The sequence below is a fragment of the Fundulus heteroclitus genome, chromosome 9 (assembly GCF_011125445.2).
Source record: "Fundulus heteroclitus isolate FHET01 chromosome 9, MU-UCD_Fhet_4.1, whole genome shotgun sequence".
In the NCBI taxonomy this organism is placed as follows: Eukaryota; Metazoa; Chordata; class Actinopteri; order Cyprinodontiformes; family Fundulidae; genus Fundulus; species Fundulus heteroclitus.
In genome coordinates this window covers 16,159,630-16,185,810 of record NC_046369.1, presented here as the reverse complement: position 1 = coordinate 16,185,810, position 26,181 = coordinate 16,159,630, and the positions used below count along the sequence as shown (strand labels likewise).

Genomic DNA, 26,181 nt, shown 5'->3' with positions numbered 1-26,181 from the left:
TAAAGTGTTTGTTGGTTTGGTTCAAAAAAACACGGGGAAAAACATTTTTAATTATGAACACAGACTTTGGCAGGAGTCATGCTTTTAGCTGTGACCTACTGTATTTGCACAACACGAAGCTCGACATGTCGGGTCGCGGTGGGGCTTTTTAACAGGAAAATTAAAGAGATCAACGCAAGACATCCTCGTAATTCCTGCATGCTTCCCCCCTCCTACCCGTTCCACACGCTTTGTTTCTGTGATTAAGTGAAATCGCAGCGTGCGCGGCCTACAACTCCTACAGTCAACATCGGCGTGACTGGCTTTCCTCTTTTAAGACTATAAAGCAGTAACACCCCCAAAATAAGCTGCAGTGGTTTGAACTCCACCTTCAACATCCTCCGACGTGAGTCAGTAGCATGGAAAACACATTTCTCGCCACGACGATCCTGAGCGGACCAAACGTCGAAGCATTAAAAAAAAAATCGAACCGTAGAGCGAAAGCCAGGTTAATAAAAAACGAACGCTTCACAACATCGCCGTGACTTCACTTCAAATAACTTACTGACTTTGTTTGGCCCGGCTCAGACAGTCCACCTAAGTAAGCGCTGTTCTCTTCAGCTCCATCAGTAGCAGCCCTTTGATACTGTCGAAGAAAACAAACACTGGGCGATCTTACAGGGAGCAGAGAACACACGGATAAACTGATCAGCTTCTCCTGTCTTATTCTTTAATAAAACTATCTTGAAAGGATGAAAAAAAAAAAAAAAGACGATTCCAGTGAATGAAAAATGTACCTCAAGATGTTCGGTTCTGCGACAGATAAATGTAAACTTGAACCGAGGTTGTGCGTGCGTGTGATGATTCCTCACACCAAAGTAAATAAGAGTTTTTTTAAAAAGATGAGAATCAGAGAGAGAGAGACAATCAAGTAAATATTTCTCCTTGTAAGATGCTTATTATTTTTGGTGATACAATTTGGACTAATATATTCCCCAAACTTTTAATTCTAACATGCCAAATACTGTCTGAGGAGCAGCCTCGTTAATGTCGGCGGTTGAACTACTTCTAAAGACAAGAACTGATGGAAATCGAACGCAGCAGTGTGATTGGTCGGTCACAGAGGGGGGAACGGCATCCGCGTCACGGCCTCTTCCAGAACCAACAGGCTGGGTTGTGCCAGAATAACCTCCAGCTTTGTGAGTTTGTTTTGTTTTTATTCTTATTTTTTTTTTTTTAAAAAAGGCCTTGATCCTCCTTTCAGGGCCTGAGTCATATATTCTTCAGTGCGACGTCAGTCCAAGAGAGATGTGAGGAGAGCGTTCTTGGCAACAGGAGAGGAGAGGAAGGACAAGCAACAGTCTTCATATTAGGTGCTGGGATTTATTCCTGGTGCTGAGAAACCTTTTTTTTTTATTAAGAAAAAAAAAAAATATTGCACAGTTTTATGGACTAGTGGAGACGAAGAGGTGATTGGTACTCTTATTGGCTGTTGGGAGATGTTACACAGGTAGTGAAGCGGTGTTTTTGCTGCATGTCTCGGCTTTCGGTCACAGATCTGATCGGCGGCGTCTCGCTGGGCCTCGATCTGACGCGGCGCTGCTGACGGCGGCGAGGGGGAGGGGGGGGGAGACGTCCTCTACGACTCCAGGGAATCGGCTGGAGGAGAGACAGGCAGAGCAATGGGAGATGCTTGATTGAAACGTACATTATTTAGTAGGGATTCACTGAACGCTTGCTCGCCACAGAAGCAACGCAGGGATGCTTTTAATTCACACTCACGGCGACAATGACTTATCGCTCTAATGGGCCGAGAATATAATCCACGGGAGGCATAAACGGACCGTAATGAAATCTACACTGATGAAGATGAGCAAACCCATCATGTCCGATTAGTTTTACTCATCCCTCACACGCTTTGTTTTAAATAAATGATCTAATGTGTAAAGGAACCAAGCATCCCTTCTCCCTACCTTCCTGTGGCGGGTCTACGGTGATCTCCTCCGTCTCCTCCCTCGGGTCCTCTGTCGCGTCCCTCATCTCTTCATCCTCATCCTCATCTTCCTCCTCCTCCTCTTCCAGCTCATTGGCGATGAGCTGGCGAGCCAGCTTTATGTTCAGGCCCTCGTTATAGTGCATCTTCCTCATCATCTGAAAATGCTTCTTCTTGGCTGTATAAAAAAATAAATAAAATAAAAAGGTGAAAATATTTTTAAACCAGTGAAGAACATTCAGTGCGTCGTAATAGTACCGCTTCAACAGTTTCCCCATTTTGTCAGGTTGCACCACTAAGGTGGCCAAACAGTTGAGATTTGGTTGCATGTGACCAGGACACCTTCTTACGCGTTTGCTCTTCCTCATCAAGGCCAGATTAGTGGAGCGCAGGACAAATCCCTGAGCCGTGGATCTGTGCAGCTCCCCCAGAGCCACCATGGATCTCTCTGTTACTTTTTTCTTAGGTTTTGTTATTTGAAAAAGAAAATATCTTCTGGCTGACATCTGCTGTTTCGGCAGTGAAAAAGAAAAAGGCTTTCCAACTTATCCCCTCTTTACCTTCTAGAACTGCTTAAGCTGCGTTAAACAACACGTTTAATGCAGCATCAAATATATTGCAGGCATCGAGAGACTGAACGCATGGTATTTAAATAATCGGCCAACCTTTATAGCAGTCCACTTGGTTTCCTGGGATATGCACAGTGCGTACAATCAATCTGCAAGAAGGATAAAGCTGCCATATATTGTGCAGCCCTTATAACCGGTGTATTACAGATGCTTTTTTTGATAAAACATAAGCTTTATTGTTGAAGCAGTGTTTGTATTTGTTGGAATCAGGCCGTATGCAGTGATAGATTTATACATTTTAAACACCATTTTTACTTTTATCTTTCTCGAAACACATTAAAGCTTACAATGATAATTAGTTTCAAATCCATCGCCCATCCCAGTTACAAATATTATATTTAGCCAGCTGGATGGTCTTTAACTGTCCTAAATGCACACTGTATGTATATTTTAGTTGCCAAGATGCTAAAGCTCATAGAAAGCAAAGAAAGCTCATGTTAGGGATATTATGATGGGACAATAGCCAGGAAAAAGCGCGTTAATCATCACTGATGTTGGCATCACAATAATAGCGCTATTACAGGTTTTCCTGACATTCTGCAGCTGCATTTCCTTGCTTTTGGGGTTTAACCTTTCTTCACATGCTGTCATTCTAAGCTGAAAAACTCCATGTGATGCTGAAACTTGTTCATTTGATATAAACAACAAAAGCAGAACTCAATAGTCAAAAGAGGCCACCATGTTGTTCTATTATTCTAATGCGCTTAACCACAGCAAGACCTCCATCCGTCAAAGTTAAACCTCGCAGTGATCAAGAAAAATCCTCAGATTAGTTTTACTCGCCGCATGTTTTCCTGTTTGAGGACTGACACAGGTCTCCCCCCCCCCCCCCCCCCACCCCCTCCTCTGGGCATCAGAGAGCAAGCTGACACCCGGACCCGCCGTCTTGCGCCGCGTGGTCAGGTGTAGTAATCTGTGTCACCGCTTGCATGTGGAATCTAGTTAAGGTGATTAAAGGCCCTCAGTTAGTCCGTGTTTGTAACAGACAGGCTGAGTAAATCACCGTCTAAATACCTGAAGATAATCAAACAACAGCTAGGCATTATTTCATAAAAGGCATTAAATGGAATCAGGGAAAACGGATGCTGCCAACAAATGAATGGAAATCAAAGTGGGTGAAGAAATCCAGCGTTCCCGCCTGCACTGCCATCTCCCTCCAGCAGGTGGCATCAGCTGGTCCAGCATGTACTGAAGCTGCAGCTGTGATGCTGAGTGATATCCACTTGATTTGCAGATTTTCCAGGTTAACCCCCCCCCCCCCCCCTTCCAGATATAAATCTGAAACGCAGGCGAGCGATCTGAGAGGATTATTTCTGTGAAAGTACAGAGAGGGAGAATGCTGGCACCCAATCTATCCACCCCCCACACACACACACCACACACAGTAAGCTTCATCATGAGTTGGAGAGATGCGCGCCTGCGAGCACGCACGCAGACGGCCTGGTTAAAATCCTGCTGACACAGCGCGGCTGTACAATGGCTGCGTCTTGGTCGGGGACAGCACAGAAAAGGTCAAAGGGAGCCCAGAGGACACTTGGGGACGTCTGCGATGGAGACCTTTCCTGCCAACGCTCCGCTGGGCCACCCTCACAGCTGCAGAGGATGCTTTTTATTGAGATCGTGGGTATAAATAGAAAAGGTGAACTGTGTGGGTGCCCTTGATAAGATGGAAAATGAAACCAGTAAACTACGGATACTGATCCAGGTTTTTATCATTTACCAGCAAAAGCATTTATCCCCCCCTAAACTTTTCCCCCATTATGTTACCGGGATATGCGTGATTCATTTAACTCTAGATACAACATATAGTCCACTAGGTATATTACTATAGATCAGGGGTGTCAAACATACGGCCCGCAGGCCGGTTCCGGCCCGCCGAACAATTTAGTCCGGCCCGGTGGCTAAATGCATTATCTTTATCAAAATAAATAAATAACTACCGTATTTTCTGCACTAAAAGGCGCACCTAAAAACCTCAAATTTTCTCAAAAGCTGACAGTGCGCCGTATAATCCCGTGCGCCTTATATATGGACCAATACGGTAAGCAGCCGCCGACTTCATTTTCCCCCGTAGAAGAAGAAGCGCGCGGTGCATGCTGGGTTATATGACTGCGCGAGGCGCCATTTCATTCCATGTGTGTGACGTACAGACCCCAAAATGGCTCCTACTAAGAGACACGCCTACGACGCAGAGTTCAAACTCAAGGCGATCAGTCACGCAGTAGAACACGGGAATAGAGCAGCAGCCAGAGAATTTAACGTTAACGAATCAATGGTGCGGAAGTGGAGGAAGCAAGAAGACGACCTGCGCCAAGTAAAGAAAACTAAACGGAGTTTCCGAGGGAACAAGGCGAGATGGCTACCGTTGGAGGACAAACTCGAACAGTGGGTTGTTGAACAGAGAGCAGCAAGTAGAAGTGTCAGTACAATCACTATTCGAATGAAGGCAACAGCGCTAGCAAGCGAACTTAACATTACCGATTTTAAAGGCGGTCCTTCTTGGTGCTTTCGGTTCATGAAAAGACGTAATCTCTCCATCCGCACACGGACTACTGTTTCACAGCAACTGCCAAAAGACTACCAAGAAAAGCTGGCCACTTTCCGCGCATATTGCAAAAAGAACATTACTGAAAAAAAGATCCGGCCAGAGCACATCACCAACATGGACGAGGTTCCACTCACCTTCGATATTCCTGTTAACCGCACTGTGGATAAAATGGGAGCACGCACGGTAAATATTCGCACCACAGGGAATGAGAAGTCCTCTTTCACTGTGGTTCTCGCTTGCCAGGCTAATGGCAATAAACTTCCACCCATGGTTATTTTCAAGAGGAAGACCTTGCCAAAAGAAAACTTTCCAGCCGGCGTCGTCATCAAAGCTAACTCGAAGGGATGGATGGATGAAGAAAAGATGAGCGAGTGGTTGAGAGAAATTTACGTGAAGAGGCCGGGTGGCTTTTTTCACACAGCTCCGTCCCTATTGATCTACGACTCCATGCGCTCCCACATCACAGATGGTGTCAAAAAACAAGTGAAGCACACTAATTCAACACTCGCCGTCATTCCGGGTGGATTGACAAAAGAACTCCAGCCGCTAGATATTGGTGTCAACAGGGCATTCAAAGCTAGACTGCGAAATGCGTGGGAACAGTGGATGACAGAAGGCGAACACACGTTCACCAAGACAGGGAGACAGCGCCGGACGACATACGCCACTATCTGCCAGTGGATCGTAAATGCCTGGGATGATATATCAGTCTCAACTGTGGTCCGAGCTTTCAGGAAGGCAGGAATTGTCACTGAACTGCTAGACAACAGCAGCGACACTGACTCAATTAGTGACGACGCCGACGGGACGGAGCCGGGCACGTTGGATCCCGTATTCGCCCAACTGTTTAATTCGGACACTGAAGAAGAAGAATTCGAGGGATTTGCGGAATAACTTGATAAAGTGAGTTTTACATGTTTATTTTGTGTGTTGTGTTGTGTGACATTAACGTTTGAGCAACGTTATATATTGTTATTGCTTTGCACTATTTCGAGTGTTGCTATATTGTGATAGCACTAACGTTTGATTTACTGTAACAGTATCAGACTGTTCTTTACGTGTTTATTGAATCCAGGAAAAGTTCCCCTCCACTATGTGATATAAATGTTGCACTACATATTGTGCTGCTGTTGTTAAAAGATAAACGAAATACCACATCACATAAAACAGCTGTTCATTCATGTTGGGAGTAAACGGATTTGTCATAATGCTGGTTTGTAAACTATAAATAAAGTTTGACTGACCTACCTGACTGTTTTGTTGACATTCCCTTTAGCGCAGCTCCATCTAGTGAATGCATAACGTAACCCCAGCCTCTACTGTAGCGTCTATTCTATGCGCCTTATAATGCAGTGCGCCTTATATGTGGACAAAGTTTTAAAATAGGCCATTCATTGAAGGTGCGCCTTATAATCCGGTGCGCCTTATAGTGCAGAAAATACGGTACATATTTTTTCCAGTGTCCTGTCTGGCAATGTGGCAATAAGAATTGTTGTCTTAATGCCAAAGAGAGCTCATCAGATTTGACTTTCACAAGTGGAGCAGTACAGCTTTTGCCATAGTGCTCCGCTTGATTTATGAATGTGAATAGTTTTATTATGATTCATGAGGGGAATATCTCAAATGATATGGACACTACAATGGGAAAGTAGGAGAGGAAAGGAAGAACAAGAAGAACAAAAGAAAAGGTGAAAGAAAGAGTAGATAAAAGGAAGAGAATGATAAAACAATTATTGAAAAAAAAAACATTTTAATCAGCAGATGGTAGCACTGAGCTTCAGATGTGGAAAATTGATTTTAAATAATTTCTTAATTTTTATCTGTTTGATGTATTTTGTCATGCAGGACGGTGTTTTAAAGTTCCAAAAAATGTGAATAAATGTTTTTCAACATTGTACAATCACTGTGATCAGTTCTTATGCATAATGCACAAGTAAATGTCTAACTGAGTAAAAGTATTGTTGAAATTGCAAATACTTTTCTCAAAAATACTGAGGTTATTCATTATATATTGTGTAAAAGTGAAATTCATTTAATATAAAAATCAACAACAATTTAAATTAAATTAGTTCTATTTAATCTTGCAATGAGTTAACTCGTGTGGCCCTCTTGAGATCAGATTAAGCTGAATGCGGCCCCTAGACCAAAATAAGTTTGACACCCCTGCTATAGATGCATTGCAGTACATAGACAAAAGGCATGAATGTTATTTTACAAAGCTACAAAGCAGTGCATCAATGTGAAGTGGAGGGATACTTGTACATCGTTTTCAGTTTTAAAGGCATACTATGCAACATTTTTCAGTTAATTAATATGTTCCATACCGTTTTGGATGATTAAATGAGTCATTTCAGGTCGAACTAAGGTTTTCTCGGCCGCCCTGGTGGTCTGTGGGGGAAATACCGCACTTGCAATTGCAGGAGCCCTCGGCCCGCACTCACAGGCTCAGAAGTCTTGTGTGCATCGCGAGAGTCGGTCTTGCTTTGCTTTTGACACAAGTCAAACTGGACCCTGAACACACCGTCACCCTGAACACACCGTCCCCATAATGAAACACGGTGGGGCGCAGTCATAGATGGAGGTAAATGCAGCGCAATTCTTTACGGAAACCTGTGAAAGGCAGCAAAACAATCAACACAGAAGCAGACACTCAAAGTGCTGATTTAAATCCAACTTGAGAATCTCTGACAGGACTATGAAATCCTTTTTCACAAATGCTTTCCATTCAGTTTAGCTAAGATCAAGCTAATTTGCAAAGAAAACCTGATGTTTGGGTAGCAGCATCAGTGACTGCAAAACGCTCAACATACAGATAAAGAAGGCAGCTAGCTCTGATCTGGGGGCTGCGCTGACACCTCTAGACACGATTGTCCAAACAAGTAGGGCTGCACGATATTAAATAACTATTTGATGGAGATAATATCGGCAAATACTGCAACAACGATCTCCGTCGGGATCTCTCCTTTCTTCTCTCGTTCTCATCTGTGCTTCCATCGCTCTGTGGTCTTCGGCATTTTGGCCGATGTCATTCGTTTCACACAAATTAGCATTATCGCATTAGCATGCCACAAATGCAAGTTCCTAACACTGGGAGGATATCAGCCAACGATTATTGCGCTCTCCAGGAGACTGTAATACAACAACAACAACGGCGGGCTTTCAGTCAGAGGTTTCATCAGATCCGCTGTAACACTACACCGGCTATAATCCTGCCCGCACCCATCGCCATCTATTAGGACTCTTTGTAGAAAGATTCATAGGATCATGTTTTCAAAACACTTCATTCCCTCTTTGGGATAAGTCATTTTTTTTTTTGTTTTATTTAATCAAAGTGAACGTACAAAGCTTGTAAACATATACTCCAAAAGATATGAAGCTTAAATGTAACAAAATGTAGTTTAAAAAGGGTTTTGAGGGGAGAAAATACAAACGCATACTACACTTTTCAGATTTTTATTTATAAAAACAGAAAAAGAAAATGAAGCATCCGTTTTGCTTTCACCTCACAACTTGTTGGTCTACACCAAAAAACAAAACAAAACAAAAAAAAACATTTATGGCTTGATTACGACAAAATGGATAAAATAGCTCTGTATAACAGCCCACCACCATGACCGCATTGACTGAAATTCAAAACAAATGAGACCACGATCTCATTGTGCGTGTGACCAATTAGAGGAAAGAAAGCTCACCTTGCTCTGCTGGAGTCAGCTCCTCCTCTTCCTCCTCCTCCTCCTCGCTGCTCTCTTCCTCTCCTTTCATGAAGCGTGGCTCCGTCCCCTCCGCTGCCTCCAGCCTGAAGAACAAAGTTAGAGGAGCCTTAAACGTGTCCTTCCGGCACATCGACGCTAACCGTCAACATCAATGCAGAGAGATCATAGCGCTCACAGCTTACTACAGAAACACGCGTTAAGAGCCGGACCTTAGAGAATAAACCTGTGGAACGGTGGAAATGTGTGCGATGATGACTCAAACGAGGGATAAGAATAACACAGGCATCTATTCTCACCTCTCAGACCCACTAGAAACATTAATTAAATGAATAAGGGTTTATGGCTGAGTGGATGGTAGTGAATGCGCCTCAGGGAAGCAACTCTTTGCTGCGCTGCTGCTCTCCCAACCAGCTGCCGCGAGTCCCTCAGGGTGGCCGAGTGTACATTTCACTGGAGTTCAAGCGCACACAGATAATTGAGTCTGACGGGTTAAAACTGGACGGGAGAGAAAAGTTTAGGCAAGACGTAGAAGCGGAGCGGGAGAGACGGGAGCAGCAGTCGTACGGGACCGTCTGATGAGTTTAGCGTAAAAACAAAAGAGGGCATTCGTTACAAAAGCAGACAAAAGCAGCTAATTGACTTGCAGGCCGGAGGCTAATCGCTGCGCTGTGTGTAACGTACATACTGCCTCGTCCCATCCAAGCTTTAATGCACTTATATAAGCACCATGGCCCAGAGCAAAAACACTCCTCGGGCTCCCGTTTACATCCTGATGGGCTGCCTGGAGGGACAGATGAATGTTTCTTGGATTATTAGGATCTAAACTTTCAGAACTGATTATACAAATTATGACCAAAAAAAAAACAAAGGGTAGAAGTAGAGATGTTAAATCTGTAAAACATCTGTTCTGAAGGTAGTTTTGATCATGGCAACAAAAAAATAAAAATAATATAGAAACATATAAACTGTTTTAACATTTAAATCAACATCAACACAGTCCAGCATGTAAAGCATGTTCAGAACCGTTTTTTTGTTTGTTTTTTTCTCACATCGCTTCCCTGTAATGCAGGGCTGCAGGCAAACATTTATTGATCTGCACTCATTTTGGCTCCATGCAGAAACAGAAAAACCACGTTTAAAAAAAAATATTATAATAATACGGAGCAGTCACACCGAAAAAAGAGATAACATGCAATCTCAAAAAAATGTGACATGTATTTGCTCTGATATCCTCAAATAGAATCCAACGCAACCAACTGGCTCCAGAAGTCGCTTAATAAACAGAGTTCATTCTTGCAATGTCGATTATCAAAAACTACCAACCTACAAACATGGTTGATCTGCCTGAACTAACAGGTCAATCAAAGGGAGCACCAAGAGGAGCGTGGTAACTCTGGAGGAGCTGCAGAGATCTGGAGCTCTGGTCGAAGAGTCTGTCAGCAGGACAGCTAGGAGTTACGCACAAACCCAGCGGCATCATACTCCAGGAAGGAAAGGTGGGGCTGGTCAGAGTTGATAGATGAATGCGGCTAAATACAAGGCAACCCTATAAAGAAAAGCTGTGCTACGCTGCAAAAGAATTAAAAACTGGCTTCTAGGTTTACCTTCCAGGGGAACAACGATCCCAGAGCTATAAATGAACTTTAGATCAAAGCGTGTCGATACGCTAGCATGTCCCAGTAAAAGCCCAGACCTAAGTTCTTTTGAGAACATGCCGCAAAATGACAAAATTACTTTCTGGCTGAGCTTAAACTGTTTTGAAAAGAAAGATTAGTCCAACTTTTACTCACTAGATTTGGGAAAGCTTGTAAAGAGATACCCGAAAAGACTCAAAGCCGTAACTGCACCAAAATGCCCGGACCTCTTTTCTGCTGCTTCTCCTCTTTGGTGCATTGCTCGTCTTTGTTTTGGACCTGTGACATATTCCTACCGAGCCACCCCCCCCCCTCCCCTCTGCCCACCTGGCTTGTCACTGCGGCTCCTTGACAAGTTGCTGCTGACTCAGTTACTGCGCACCGCTGGGATTTCACAGGAGAACGTCCCAACTCTGTCTGCTTTTGCATTACTTGTGAAGCTACTCGTCTACTTGCCTTTCAGCGGGCGCTGGCAGGAGAGCTGTTTGTTTAGTAGTGGCGTAACATTTACAGTTTTTAAGGAAACACGCCTTCATTTATAAGTGAAAAGCTTTAATAAAAAGATGTTTTGATGTACTGCAGTATCACAGCATTCCTACATCCCCTGTACTCACAGTGCTTTCAATGAATACAGAGCAGTGTTTTTTTTAATGTTTTTTTAGAAAGACTGATATGCCTAGACCAAAGCAAGCAATTTGTACAAGAGGTATTGATTAAAGAAATTATTGGGGCCATAATTCATCTGAAACCAAGCAAAGGCCCGGGCCTGAACAGGTTTTTTAATCAGATTTTTATGCAGTAACCCTGATTTTACAACACATTTTCAACTAGGTTTTAACAAGAGCAAGACACCCGCCTCCTGGAGAGAAGCAGTCATGTCCCTCAATCCAAAGTTTTGCGGAAGGTAATGATAGCCTTAAATGTGGCGATTTTAGACCAATAAGCGATTTAAATGATAATCCGAAGGCAAGAGTTAAGGTATATCAGACTTGATTAGGCTAGAAAGAGATGTGAGGCAGGGCTGTCCTCTCAACCCTATTTATTTGGTCCCTTAGCCAATGACTTATCCAAAATCAACATAAAGAGGGGATGAAGTCAAAAAATGTCATTATTTGCCGACGACATTTTGTTATATTTATGTGACCCGGGACACTGTTTTGAGTATTTAGTTTTACTATTGAAATAATACGGTTGTTCCACCGGGTATAAATTAAGCTTTTCAAAAACTAAAGTATTGTGTTTTGGGTACAGTCCATCCAAACAAATTACCTAAAAAAAATTTTAATAAATACTTTAAATCCCTTTACAGTGGGAGGCAGAATCTATGAGATGTTTGCTGGTAAACACACCAAAACTAACAAATCTGAAGTCTATAAACGTCATTCCTCTTAAGACTATCAAAGACGATGTATAGAGATGGGAGGCTAGCTCTCTCCTTCATTTTGGTAATGTGGATTCATTCAGTCAAAATGAATATCTTACAATAAAGACCGCTTATTTCAGTCTCTTTCAGTAGATTTATCTTAATCAATTTCAGGGGTGGGATAGACTTCTTTCAAGATACATTTTGCAGGGCAGGAGATCTAGAATTAAATATGAATAAATACAAAAAAAACCATTTTGGTATTGGTGCCAACATGTATTTTGATGCTTTTCAATACTTTTTCAAATAAAAAGAAAACACAAAAATTTTTATTAAAAGTGCATGGATCGGGCCACACATCGGCGATTTTTAATTACGAGATTAAAGTCATAATATTATCAGAATAAAGAGGTGATGATATGAGAGTAAAGTCGTGATATTACCAGAAAAAAAAGCTTCTATTATAAGAAGAAAGCTTAGATCAAGATCTGATGTGACTATCAGCTCAAACAAACTACAGACACATCCTGAGACAAGCATTTTAATGCAGGGTAAAGACTTCTCTCTCTATTCAAGCAGAAGTCTTTGTCAATTCTGGTGGCTCACACATAGGCAACCTATAGTTGGAGCACTAACTTTTTTTAAACACTGTCAATTCAATTCAATTTGAATTCAATTTTATTTATATAGCGCCAAATCATGAAACATGTCATCTCAAGGCACTTTACAAAGTCAAGTTCAATCATATTATACAGATTGGGTCAGATTATACAGATTGGTCAAAAATGTCCTATATAAGGAAACCAGTTGATTGCATCAAAGTCCCGACAAGCAGCATTCACTCCAGGAGAAGCGTAGAGCCACAGGGAGAGTCATCTGCATTGTACATGGCTTTGCTGCAATCCCTCATACTGAGCAAGCATGAAGCCACAGTGGGAAGAAAAACCACCCATTAGCGGGAAGGAAAAACCTCCGGCAGAACCGGGCTCAGTATGAACGGTCATCTGCCTCGACCGACTGGGGTTACAGAAGACAGAGCAGAGACACAACAAGAGAGACAAAAAAACACAGAAGCACACATTGATCTAGTAATCTGTTCTACATTAGATGGTAGTAGCGGGTGAGCCGTCTTCTCTGGATGATGTCACAGCTGGTCTAGAAATGGATGGCACTTGTTCCAAAATCCAAACCAAAGAAGTTGAGGCAATCATCAACCCCATCAACTCAGTGGACAGCAATATCAAGTTTACCAGAGGGGATGCCGACATTAACATGTTGCTCTATCTGGACTGTAAACTGAGGTTTACCGGAAGGTCCACACACACAGACCAATATCTGCATTTTGATTCCCATCACCCACTGGAACACAAACTCTCTGTTATCAGATTTCTGAGTTATCAGGTGGACAACATTCTCTTTGATACAGAAAAACAAAAACAACACAAGCACGTCAGGAAACCACTGCAAGCTTGTGGTTATCAAAACAGGTCATCTGTCAAGTTGGCTGACAAAACTGTCTGAAAAAAAAAAAAAATAACTACACTGCGTCTAACGCAGAGCAAAAGACAAAGACGCAAGACTATTGTTATTCCATGTGTGTCAGCAGTTTCTGAGAAACTCAAGAGAATTTTCTTAAAATGCCCGTCAATTTCAAACCTAATAATACGGTCACACAGAAAATGGTTCGCCCCAAAGACAGAAGACCCAAACCAAAACACAAAACACAAACCGGTTAAAGTTAACTCGAGTGGGGAGGAGCCGAGGTGGGCGAGTCAAAGCAAGTAGGCTTGGTGGAACTGGGGCTAAAAACTCCTGGATAAGTGTCAAAAAGTTTTCAGAAAAACTGAGCGAAAGTCCGGCTGCCTCTCATATAAGCTTGTTTGTCGTCTTTATTTTTACTACTTCCTCTGGGGACTCAAGATCATTGAAAATACTACATTTCAGGTTACTAACCCTGGCCAAAGCAGTAATCTAAACGGCTTAACTATCCAGATATTACATACAGCTGTCCTTCGTGATTTTGATCAAACTGACATTGTGATGACAATTACCGTTTGATTTTTATCCTTCAAAACCAGGATAATGTATTACTCTAATGCGTTATAAAATTGCTTGAGTTAAATTTTTACCTAAAGGAAATAGCGCTTCTGTGACTTCAGAGAAAAGCCACCTTTCTAACTCATTTAATATTTTCTTTGGAGTACCAGGGTGTTAGCGTAAGTCATCAGCTCATCTGGGCTACCTGAGAACAGAACCCATTTTCCTTAATACTAGATTACCTTGAAACAACTTTGTGGTTCTGTTTCCATTGCCCGAGCATTTTCGCATATGATTTTATTTTTTTCTGTCTCCATGGGTCACTGTTTTCATGCTTACTTTGAGGCCAGGTCATCAGGCGCGAGCCCTCCGCCGTGGCCGTCTGAGTCGCTTAGTGCCCCTTCGTCATCGTCATCCCCAACCATCCTGAGGACAGAAAGACAAAAAGCAGAGAGAGACACCCAGAGAGGTCAAAAAGAAGAACGGAGAAAGCTGAGGGACAGGTGGAAAAAGATAAAACTAATGTGGTTCTGTTCAACTAAGCTCAGATGATTTATGATACAAATTTACAAGAAAATCAAGCCAAGGCCAATTCAGAGAGGAAGTAAACGTGTTTGGTTTAAAACTCATGGAAGAAATTCCAATAAAATCTAATTAGAATCCAATTCAACATATTGTGATCTGGTCTTGCTAAATTAAATTTTTCTACTACGTGTAAAAGGTTGTATTAGCTGAGGAAGGTAACTTCCCAGCATATGGCAATAATTCCAAGTCTAATAAAAAAGTAATTAATTCAGCATACATACAATTCAGTAAAATTTATAACAATGATTTTATTTGTTGAAATTCTAACATGCAGGATTTTATAGAGTTGTCTATCCTAGAAAGCCGTCTTAACAAAATTACAACGACCTCAGTTAAAACCATAGCTTTTACAGCGCATCCAGAAAGTATTCACACCTTTTCTCATTCATGTTACTCATTCCAGAAAGGGTGTCATTATTTTTATTCTCTATAAAAAGGTTCTGCACACAATAACCAGTAACTATGAAGTGAAGAGGGTTTGAAACCCGTTCACATTCATTGAAAGTGGAAAAAAACTGAAGAAAATCCCACATACATACCGCTCTTTAGCAGCAGTTTCTTATTCCAGTGTTTTTGAGGATGATGTTAAAAGACTGCCTTGTTTTAGGCAATTTTCCTCACTGCTTAAACTCTCAAACTCGAATGGTTCATTCAGGTTCAAGTCTGGTTTCTGGACCTCCACAGGAGATTCACAGAGTTGTCCTGAAGTCACTATGTTGGCTGTGTGGGCAGTGTCCGAAATTAACTCTCCGATTCACTGACCAAGTTGGCCGGTAGACATAAAAATCAACCAGCCAAGCACATTTTTTACCGGGCAAAGTAAGTCTGACTCCAGCTAAATATCTCCACATAATCCCGCTACGTAATTAGCCTGAGCCTCATGCTAGTTGTTAGCATACAGACATGACGTAGTTGCTGTCGTTCTCGTGTCACATGTTCGAGTGTTTGTGTACATGTGTGTTTGTTGTCATACGAGCTGACAGCGGATGAACATAAAGAAGCATTCACTGAAATGATGACCGGAAAAACACAATTTATTTTTTACATTTACTGGCCTTGTGGCAGCTAGCCCTCTAAAAATTTACTTGGCAAACGGAAAACGTGTGGGTTGTTGAACCTTCGCTAAGCTAATCTGCCCCAAAGACAACCTGAAAGGACCCTGGTGCTTCATAGTGGAAGGATGCTAAATATTTGCCCCTTGCTGGACACCCCCAGCATTTTGTTTCAGTCATCTCTTTCTCTGACGGTCATACTTTCTGTTAACTTTAAATTAGACGGCAGAAGTTCTGCATTTTTGTTTGCTAGCAACATATAAGTGCAGCCGCCGGTGCTGAATATCACAGCGTTTTACAGAGTTTGCACTTGAAATATATCCGTCTGTGTGTAATGAATGAAGATAAATATACCAGTTTAACTTTTTGAATGGAACCACTGAAAAATTTTTAACTTTTTCATCATATTCTAATTAGATGACTAGCACCTGTATTATTTGACGTTAACAAAAGCTGAAAACATGAAATAAAGAAGACACTGTGACGGGGTAATAATAGGCTGGATATTATGAATACATCAGAAAGCTTTTAACCTGTTATAAGGTGTGCTGGGTTCGTCTATCTTCATCAGGCCGTAGTCCTTGTCAGGAGGATGGTACGTCGCCAGGATGTTCATCTCATCCCATTTGGCCGACTTCTTTCTGTCAGGAGATCAGAGACGAAAAAGTGGAAGCGGTGGTTAGAAAAGAAGGGCCGACACAGACGGCCAAGCATCCGCTGCACAGAAACCTCCGGGGCCAAACAGAGTCCAGATATAATCTAGAGCAGAACGTGGCCCAGTTTTGAATAAGACTGCATAAATTTAGGAACACACATATGTCACTGGCACACAAAAAAAAGTAATAACTTACAGGGTGAAATACTTATTTATCTTTCTGGTTAAAGGTCAAACAGCAATCAAAATAAATCGTATTTTTCCAATATTCAGCACATTTTTTTTACATCTCAGTATTTATATTCTTTTCGGGTTTTTTTTTTTTACCATTGAGTTTAATTGTTTTTTTACGGCTTAGGACAGCATCTCTGCCCTCTTAAATCTCTTCAAGCTAAGCTAAAGCAGCACACGCCCCCCGCCCCGACGCGGTCCATGGAAAAGGTTGCGAGAGTCACAGGAAACAGGAAGGCAGTGGGGGACGGGAGAAGGTGCCAAATCCACCGCCTGCTGCCTGTAAGCCCTGAGCAAGCGTCCTCTCAGCATCCCAGCTGATCAGGCCAGGATAAATTAAGTTAAAACTGTCAGCAGCAGCTCAAAGAAGAGCTGAGAAAAGACCCATATTTTATATATATATATATATATAATATATATATATATATATATATTTATATATATATATATATTATATCTATATATATATATATATATATCTATCTTCTATCTTCTCTCTCTACTCTTATCTCGACGCGCGCGCGAGCGCGCGCGCGGAGCGGCGCGGCGCGGCGCGCGCGAGAGCGAGCGCGCGCGAGCGCGCGCGCGACGCGCGCGCGCCGCGCGCCGAGCGGCGCGAGACGAAAAGCGCGAAGACGAGACGAGAGAGAGAGAGGGGAGAGAGAGAGTCATGTATATTTGGCGCTTGTAAACCAGAATGTGTAGTTGTACAGACATTTTCTTCCCCACATTGTAAAGCGCAATGTCTGAGAATTTTATCCATTTAGAATTTATGTGCGGGTAAAAAAAAAAAAAGTTGTATTTTCTCTAAATAATTACAAGCTTTTTGTAACTTTTAGGACATTTCTTCCAGCTGTATGACTTTCTGATTAGCACAGTTATTTTATTTAGACGAAAAGATATCTGGTCCGTTCCGAGTTTCGACACCTTTGGTTTAAATCGAAGCATATCCACGTGTTCGAATGGCCTAGTCAAAGTCCTAAATCCATCTTAGAAACTGTGGCAATAATTCACACATCCTCAGCGTCTCTACATGGGCAAAGCTGGTAGACACAAACCAAAAATGACTACAAAGGCGGCTCGACAAAGTTAACAACTGAGGGGGGGGGGGGGGGGGGGGTGAGTACAAATGTAGGCCACTTTTTCCCAGGGTTTTTTTTCTGTTTTTATTTCGCAAACAGGTATTAATTTTCCGTCCATCTCAAAGTGCCAAGCTACTTTTTCTTGGTCTATCGCTGTAAAATCCCACTAATATACATTTTCTGGATCACACAATGTGACAAAGCTCAGGGGATATGAATACTAGAGCAAGGCGCTGTTAAAAAGGCCTCGCTTGTGTTTGCTGCTGTTGTTTTTGCTTAAACATCATGAACCAGAAACCTCTTTTCCAGTTAAACTGCTTCTGCCCCTTTAAGACGACCCAGGGCTATTCACCATAGCAGCGAAAACACAATGACGGGGCACCTGCAACACACACACACACAAAAAAAAAAGAAAAAATCCTGCCCAACTACTCGTAGACACTAAATATAGCGCTTACTCTCTTACGTGATGAGGTCTGCCTCTCCAGGGTGGTCAACGGCTGGTGACATAACACTACAGGAAAACTCATTAACTAGAGTGAGTCCTCTCTGAGAGCTGAGCCGCACTATCGGGTAGCATCGGCGGCGTACGGCGATGAAAGGTCAAGCCCTGCGCCCGGGACAAAAAAAAAAACAAAAAAAAAAAAAAAACACTGCACCCACACTGGAGCAAGCTGCTTATCATAATGCACAAAATACGCTGTTTCCAAAATACCGCGACCAGTCAGGGGAGAACTGGAGCCGGAGGGAAGAGCTCATCGATTTCACATCTCAGCCTCCCGTCTCGCTGCAAGACTCTGGTTGACTGGCACAGATTACATCAAATATGAAGTATTTCTTGGTCCGCTTTGAATATTTTTAAAGGAAGCTCTATTTTCTGACATATCGGCAACTCTATTTCACAAAATATTATCGATTTTACTATATATAGTAACAGACGATTACTACACTGCAAAAACAGAACTAAAAATAAGTACAATTTTCTTTAAATGAGTGTATTTGTCCTTGATTTGAGGAGGTAAATAAGATGATTTGCCAATAGAATAAGATTTTTCCACTTAAAATTGGAACAACTCATCTTCATCATCCTATTTCAAGTGCAGGATGTCTAATTATCTTTTTTTTTAGGGGCAAAGATACTTATTCCATTGGCAGATAATCTTATTTCGTTTTAAATCAAGGACGAGTAGAATAACTTTAAGAACATTTTACTTGTTTTTAGATCCGTTTTTGCAGTGTAAGATCAGTCTAAAGTCTGTTTTTTGTTTTTTTTGGAGCTGCTCTAAGAAAACCCCATTTGTGAAAGAAACTTCTATATTTCTGTTATTATAAAAAATTATCTTCTATAGCAAAGTAATCACATACTTTTTTTCTTTTTTTTACTTTCTGTCCCAATTTCCCTTGTTTCTCATCAAAACAGAAACTAGGTTGCCCACCTCAAACCTTTGTAAAGTAAGCCGTAAACTGTGCCTTTCTTGGTCAGATTATGGAAAGTCGCTGAAACTGCTCACCGCAGAGAGGAGCGCTTCAGTTTCATGGAGGCAGACATAAAAAATGCATCACTAAGTGTGAGGCTTACAGTTCACCATTAACTAAATAAGAGCAGACAGCTTAATTCACGGAAGGTGAAATAAACCCGACTTGGCCCTGAACCGTCGCCGGGGTGTGGAGTATTAACGCGGCACAGATTTGACCAACATGAGATGAAACTCCTGCACTTTGCAACTCTTTGCTCAAATCCATTCACAATACGGCCTTCGCTGTGAGCCCCACTTGAAATCAGCCGCCCAAGACACTTTCCATTTACTCACCAACTCAGCTCAGTGACAACCCGTGGTGTTTAAAACTTAAATCAGTCAAAGCACAGAGGTTTAAGAAGGTATTTCAAAGAAAAGTATATTTTCTACGACATGTTAGTTCACTCAGGCTGCCAGGGGATGACAGAGAAGTGGATAAAATAAGGCTGAACTGAGTACAGCGCAGTTGCTTTGCTGGGTGGGCGATATGGACTAAAAAATTATTAAATATTTTTAGGCTGAATGCTGATATACAATATTTATCTGGATGTGTTTTTCTTCTCATAAATTAATTATAAAAAGGCATCTCTGAATTAAAGCTTTATTCCAAATGTCTCACAGGCACATTTTTTAACAAAGAGCTGTAGATAAATATGAGGAACGGCTGTGAAATAACCTAACTGGAATACAGAAAGGTGTAATTCTAACTCAACATAGACCATCTCGATATAAACATATAGTCTCATCTCTTTAACAAAAATCTCAATATTTTTAAAATCGCGATATATATTGCCCAGCCTTATGCTTCGTCCTTTTGAGCTTTCAACCAGAGTCTGCATTAAAAACCATGATGGTTTGTAAATGTGTCTGTTGGGGTCTGTTCCCGTGTAATCCTGGATTGTAGGAAAATAATTCAGTTAAAATCTATTTAATCAGGTCAAAACTTCACAAAGACTGGAGTTTGACAACAAAATTTCGAACGGTGGTTCCTTGGTAGTTGGATTTAATGCCACATCAGCAACTATGGCTGTGTCATCAACAGTGTTGGGGAGTAACGGATTACATGTAACGACGTTACGTAATTTAATTACAAAAAAAGAGTAACTGTAATTCGTTACAGTTACAATGAGAAAATATGTAATTCAGTTACAGTTACTTCCGAAAATATTAAGAATTACAAATTTAGTTACATTTTTTAAAAAATATAAAGAAAAACCTTTGCGAAATATGTAATGATATTTTTATTGCTTCGCGCCCTGTATCGCCGTTTCCCGCTACGGCTCCTTGTCTCTATCACTCTGATGATCCATCCTGTGCTGGTGGAGCCTTCTGAAAGAACAGCAAGCGAGCAAACGTTTCACGGTTTTATTTCAGCTCAAGCAGCGCATCAAAAATGACAGCCTTCAAGCTTGTTGACAGCCACCTCTTGTTATTCACACACAACAATAAACCGTGAGAGCCGACGTGTGTTGTGAAACTGCAAAACTTTGTCTTAAGCGGAAAATCAAACGCGCGTCTGCACAGCTCAGCGTTCACAGTGTTGCGTTCGTGAGCGTCGGAAAGCTATGGTGCATTCAGGAGCATGGGACATTTCAGTTTTACAACGAAAAAGGCAGAAAACGGAACAGAACTTAACTCTTACAATAATGTATTTATCCAGAAACAGTGTGGGCTTTCTTACAATACTGAATGCTCTATAATTGTATTTGTTATTTTTGATCATGCACATCTGCTAGCTTTTTATTCTAAAAAATCTATAAAATTACAGCAGCAAATTATCAAAGTTTTTCAAAGCCTGTTTAAAAGCTCCAAATGGGGCTTCAGATCATACAGCAACAATTGTGCTGTCATTGTTTTACAGGGCAGAATTTGTATTTGCTGACTCTTGTCCTTTAACTACTGATGGATATACAGGAATAGTCATACAAGTGTCAATTCCCAATTCCGCTTTTTTAAGGTTCACATTCAGTTCTCAAAAATTAAATGTTGAACATGGGTCGATACTCATTAAAACCTTAAAGTAATCAAAAAGTAATCAAAGTAATTAGTTACATTACTTTTTAAAAGTAATCAAAAAAGTTACACTACAATTACATTTTAAACAAAGTAACTTGTAACTGTAACGGATTACATTTTTAAAGTAACTTACCCAACACTGGTCATCAAGGTATAATGAACAAACTCAGGTAGTTTTAAATAAATAAATCAACCAAAATTAAAAGATTGCTAAAAAAAAAACGGTTGTTTAAATCAATTTATTTTTGCATTTTTGATTAACTTTGACAATGAACTTCATCTACAAGTCTGGTTTAGTTTACAAATCACACATTGTCGTTGGTTGGATCAGCAGGTTCAAAATGAAACTATCTGGACAGGCTCATCCCTTATTAAAAAGCTACATAACAAAAAGCTCAAGAATATTGCTTATGAATTGCTAAATAAATCCGCGTGAAGCTAAATAAACAACATAAACAAGCTAACAAAACTTATATCGTGCATAATTAACCTGATGCACACGTCAGTCTTTCTCACAACGAGTGGATAAGACGCCACACAACAGAAAACGAGAGAAAAGGAAACAACAAAAACCGTTTCCTTGCATCGTTTCTCTGGGTCAAAGTACTGCAACGATGCAGTTTTTAGGAGCTCTAAAAAATGTGCCTCTGTTTTTTCACCGGCCGTCCTGTCATGCTGCGCCTCTGATAAAGGCCAGAAACATGCACTGCAAAGCTGCATTCTGTGTTACAACAAGTTACCCTTTCCATTCCAGTAAGGCCTTACATTAGTGTCGTTCAGGTTTAGAAACGCCAACGATTAGAGTAAACCAAATAGCTTAATATAACACCGCTTATATAGCCTCACTCACGTTAAGGTAATCAGGTAATGTTTACAATGAGAATTATTTATAAGGTAAGGGTGGGCGATACGACAATGAGAATCACGGTTTTATCACTGCTTCCCTGCATGAAAGCACAGCGAGCTTTAGGGCAAATCAGATCGCTCCTCTGAGTGAGGAGACAGAGATTTCTATCTTAGCGAGGAGGTGTGGTCGACCCTGCTGTTAGGCGTGACGCTGTCTTCCAAGAGCTGTGATTGGTGGACACAAGAAACAAAGAACAACAAAAATGCTGTGTCATGATGACAAAAAAAACATAGCAAAATTAAATAATTGTCAGCAGCACAATGTTTGACCGTAGCCTGCCTTATTTATACCAATCGTCGTCATTTTGATTGGATTTCCATCATGTTTACTTTGCCATACGGGTTATTTTACTATTTAATATTAATGTGCCCTTACCTGTCAGGCTATCAGCAACTTACAATGATTGCCTGCTTGTTCAAAGTGTCTGTATTCGGCAAAAGGACAAACATAAAATGGAGAAGAAAAAGGTATTTCATTTTAAACTTAGATAACAGTCTGGAAGCAATCTACGGACGTTAGCAACGAAAAACTACATTTCAGGCACTTGCGGGATCATTCGTGAGGCGGCGTCGCTGAAATGACCGTAGACCGCAGAGAGAGACTTTAGGCCACCAGGTTCTGAGAGGAAATCTACGGCGTGAAGCCGGAGTGCATAAACAGACAGGTGGTCAAATAAATCCCCTCCGAGGGGTTCATATCGGAAGAGGCAGTCCCGGATATCCTCCAGGAACACAGCAGGAGGATTTAGGACGGCATTGTGCTACGTTCTAAACAATTAACGCAAAAACAAAAGGGGAAACAGTTTGTGCTGCTGTTAGGCTTGTAGGGAATGCTGCAACTTTAAGGCAACAGAAGAAAGGCTGCAAATTTCTGCGAGCAACTCTTGGAAATAAAGTCTGAATAAAACAAGCTGTGATTGGACACGCGTTAGACATTGAAGTTTCTGAAATTCAGCTTTATTTTGCATTGGTAACAACCAGACAGGTACATGAGAACGCAGACTTAACCCTAAAACAACAGATTAAAGAAGCACCAATCAACTGGCTAGACATCCCCATTATCCAATTTCCCGTTAAATGGCCGTGGTCGGTAATTAGGAGGTTTCATTTAAAAAAAAAAATGTATTTCTTATTATTGTTATTCCTTTCATTGTAAAAAATCTGCAGCACATTTTTTGCGCTCTCAGCTCTTGCTGCTAAGGAAACGACAAAAAAAATCAGAATCTGTCACAATCGGCAGGTCAGATTTCAAGGTAACGAGGAATTCGGCATCAGCCAGAAAAGGCCTGATCGCTGCATCTTCTCAAAAAACAAAAACAAAAACAAACAAAAAAAAGCATAAAAGGTTGTTTTAAAGCATCAAACCTCAACATGATTTTCCCTTTGTTTATAACTACAGAACTATAAGAGTTTACTCAGGAGGAAAACTATTGGATGTTGTCACTTTATGCAAACTTTGTCATCTCAATAACATTTTAGTAATCATGCATTAAATAGCATTCTATTAATTATGGAGCTAAAGTCTAATAAATGATAATAAAAGGTAAATAATGAAAGAATAGAGAACAGAAGAAGACAGTGTGACCTGAAAGCTGACAGCAGCAGAGTACAGCGGTCAGCCTCCATTCACCTTTTAAGGATTTGCCACTTGGCCGCACACACGATCCTTCCAGAATCTCCTTTTCCTCCACTTCCTTGCCGCTCAAAAACTGACTATTTTTGTAGCAACACAGAAAACGTTTGATTCATTGCTGGAGGGGGGGTGGGGGACAAAAACATAACCGTTATCCTTGTATGGCCTAATTTCTCATGCAGCAACCGGGAATGTGAACAACTTCCAAATGACGCTTCAGTTGTTTTCGTTTGTTTGTTTGTTTGCGCTAAAGAGAATTTTGCAGGGATTAAAATCTACACAAGAAGCTGAACCTCCAAGCAGCATCGAACGTTCAGCAGCAGTTGGCATGTGGGTGGTGTTAAATCGTCCCCTTTAGTGTAACGCCGGTACTAAACAGCTTGTATAAGGCCTTAAAAGGCCTTAAAAGCCCTCCAACGAGTGGGATTATTCTTAGAACCCAAACACCAACGTATTGGAAGCTTCTTGATTGAAACATGATTGCATTTCACCGCCTGTTGCGCACCCTGCGCTGAGAAGCAACCTAGAGGAAGGGCTTTGCTTTGTTCCAAACTTGCTCAAGGGCACAGACGTCCAAAAGTGCGAACTGTGGGCGTAACTGGAAACAAAGAGACAAATAACCTTGAGAAAACATAGAGGACGGACCAATAACTGTTGTTTCTTTGGAGGCAGATTCACCCACTTGCACAGAACCGTTAGTTCAGCTCTCAGGTGACACAGAGAACTAAAAATATCCGTCTAATCTCATTTTATATAAATAATAACGTCAAAGACGCACATTATGTCGGGTTATTCGGTCCTAACTATACTAATTTGGCCACTTTGTTACATTTGGCTGAATAATAAAGTTAATTCCTCTTCTATTTGAATCCAGTTATGGCACTGGGAATCCTGCAAGTCGCCTGAGCGAAGAGAGAAATGAGAGGCGGTTGCAACGCAGAAGCCAAGTAAAGAAACATCTTTACGAGTTCGGCGATTTACGGCGTTGCACCTCGCTGCAACAGTAAAAGTGTCTCTGGCAGAGACACCAACGTGCAAGAGGTGGCAGGGCAAAAGAGAGAGAGAGAGAAAGAGCAGGACCCTTATCAGCTCATCCCTGAGGCAAAGTGCCCAGCCGGTCAACAGAACCGCTGACTTGGCAAAAACCAGAGCTACTTTTCACAATCTCCGTGGCGTTAAGAGGGGGAAACGTACCCAACCTGACAGCCTCTTAATCCCTGACCATGATTCTTTTGTCTTTTGGACCGATCCTCGATTGTTCCTGTGACATTTGCAGAGCATCTCCTTCTACTGCAGCTGCATCAACCAGCGGCCCTAGCCAAGCAGTCCAGGCTGTAGCAATAGGAGATGCCAGGCAGCAAAACTGGAGACTTTTTTTTTTATACCTCCACCAGATAATATTTAACGCAAATGTGCTAAATGTTTGTCTTCCAACTCAAACAGCTGATGTGATACAAAATTGACAAATACAGACTCATTTTCCCCCCAAACTAGCTCTTCAAAACTAGTGCAGGTCAATGATGAAGGCGTGTGAACCATACAGATTTGGTTGTAATTCGACTTCTTAGCTTAAAACTCCAGCAGCATACCCTGCGTTTCGCATGGAATACAGAAAATATTAGCATTTTGTTTAATAATCTTTATATATTTATGAGACTAGGAGGTTGTCTCGTTTCTCTTCTCGCATAAACGGGGAATAAATCGCACTAAACTGGACACCCAGGTTGATCTGGACTACTTTTAGGGGTGTTAGTTTTAGGCAAGTTCATTAGTTGTTCGCTTCCTTGTTTTTAATCTGTCACATAAAAAAATAAAATAAAAGAACATCTACGGCTTTAATGTGGCAAACTTAAACATTCAAAGGGTCTGAAAACCAGTTAAACTCCTAAGGGTTACCGGGTTGTTAGGCGAGTCGTAAATTAACGGTCACGTAAAGTGACGTGCCTAACTTCTTTTAAGCTAACCACTAAGCTAACCAGGGGGAAAAAGGCGCTTTTTTTCTCCCCTGAAATCAACCCGAGCTCCCACGGACACGCAAACACACACACATTATATCAGCGTTTGACACTGTAAAGAAAGACCCAGAAAAGAAAGCGCTTCGACTCAGGCTGGAGACTGCTGGTTAGCCGCCAAACAAACGTCAGAGAGAGGCTAACAAGTGTTTAGCTACCAGGGTGCCACCCTCAGCGCGGCTGCGGGGTAAACTTACTGCTGGTCATCCTCCGTGAGTCCCGGCCCGTGCTCGGCGTTCTCTCCCGGCGCCTCGTCGGACAGAGATTTCAGATTCCTGCCGCTGTTCTTGTTTTTCAGGATGCCTTTAATCGGCCGGGGAGCTGCCATTCCCACGCAGGCTGACAGAGAGCCAGCCCCTCCGGTTGGTTGCTGCTAACTACCTCGGTCTCCCTCAGTCCTTGGATTCCGTGATGCTTGCGAGGGGTCTCCTAGATTCAGGTTATGACTGGAAGGTGCAGTCTTTCATAACTGAAATGACAACAATAATAGTAACAGACAGGTTCCTGCATGCACGGACTACTTTGACATGCCTGCTCTCCAGGTCGCTGACTGACTGCCCACTACTGCTGCTGCTGCTGGGCACAGGAGAGAGCTC

The 26,181-nt window shown here is 41.7% G+C and overlaps 1 protein-coding gene across 1 annotated transcript; it reads right to left on the bottom strand.

The window, feature by feature from the left end:
* Positions 1 to 1,217: 1,217 nt before the first annotated feature.
* Positions 1,218 to 26,171, bottom strand: ppp1r2 (protein phosphatase 1, regulatory (inhibitor) subunit 2). Its single transcript, XM_012866008.3, has 6 exons — positions 25,783 to 26,171; positions 16,067 to 16,174; positions 14,236 to 14,322; positions 8,842 to 8,945; positions 1,953 to 2,150; positions 1,218 to 1,638 (listed from the first exon to the last, which is right to left on the bottom strand). The coding sequence occupies exons 1-6, from the start codon at positions 25,911 to 25,913 to the stop codon at positions 1,619 to 1,621; spliced, it is 648 nt and encodes a 215-aa protein (XP_012721462.1). The 5' UTR covers positions 25,914 to 26,171; the 3' UTR covers positions 1,218 to 1,618.
* Between the last annotated feature and the right edge of the window lie 10 nt (positions 26,172 to 26,181).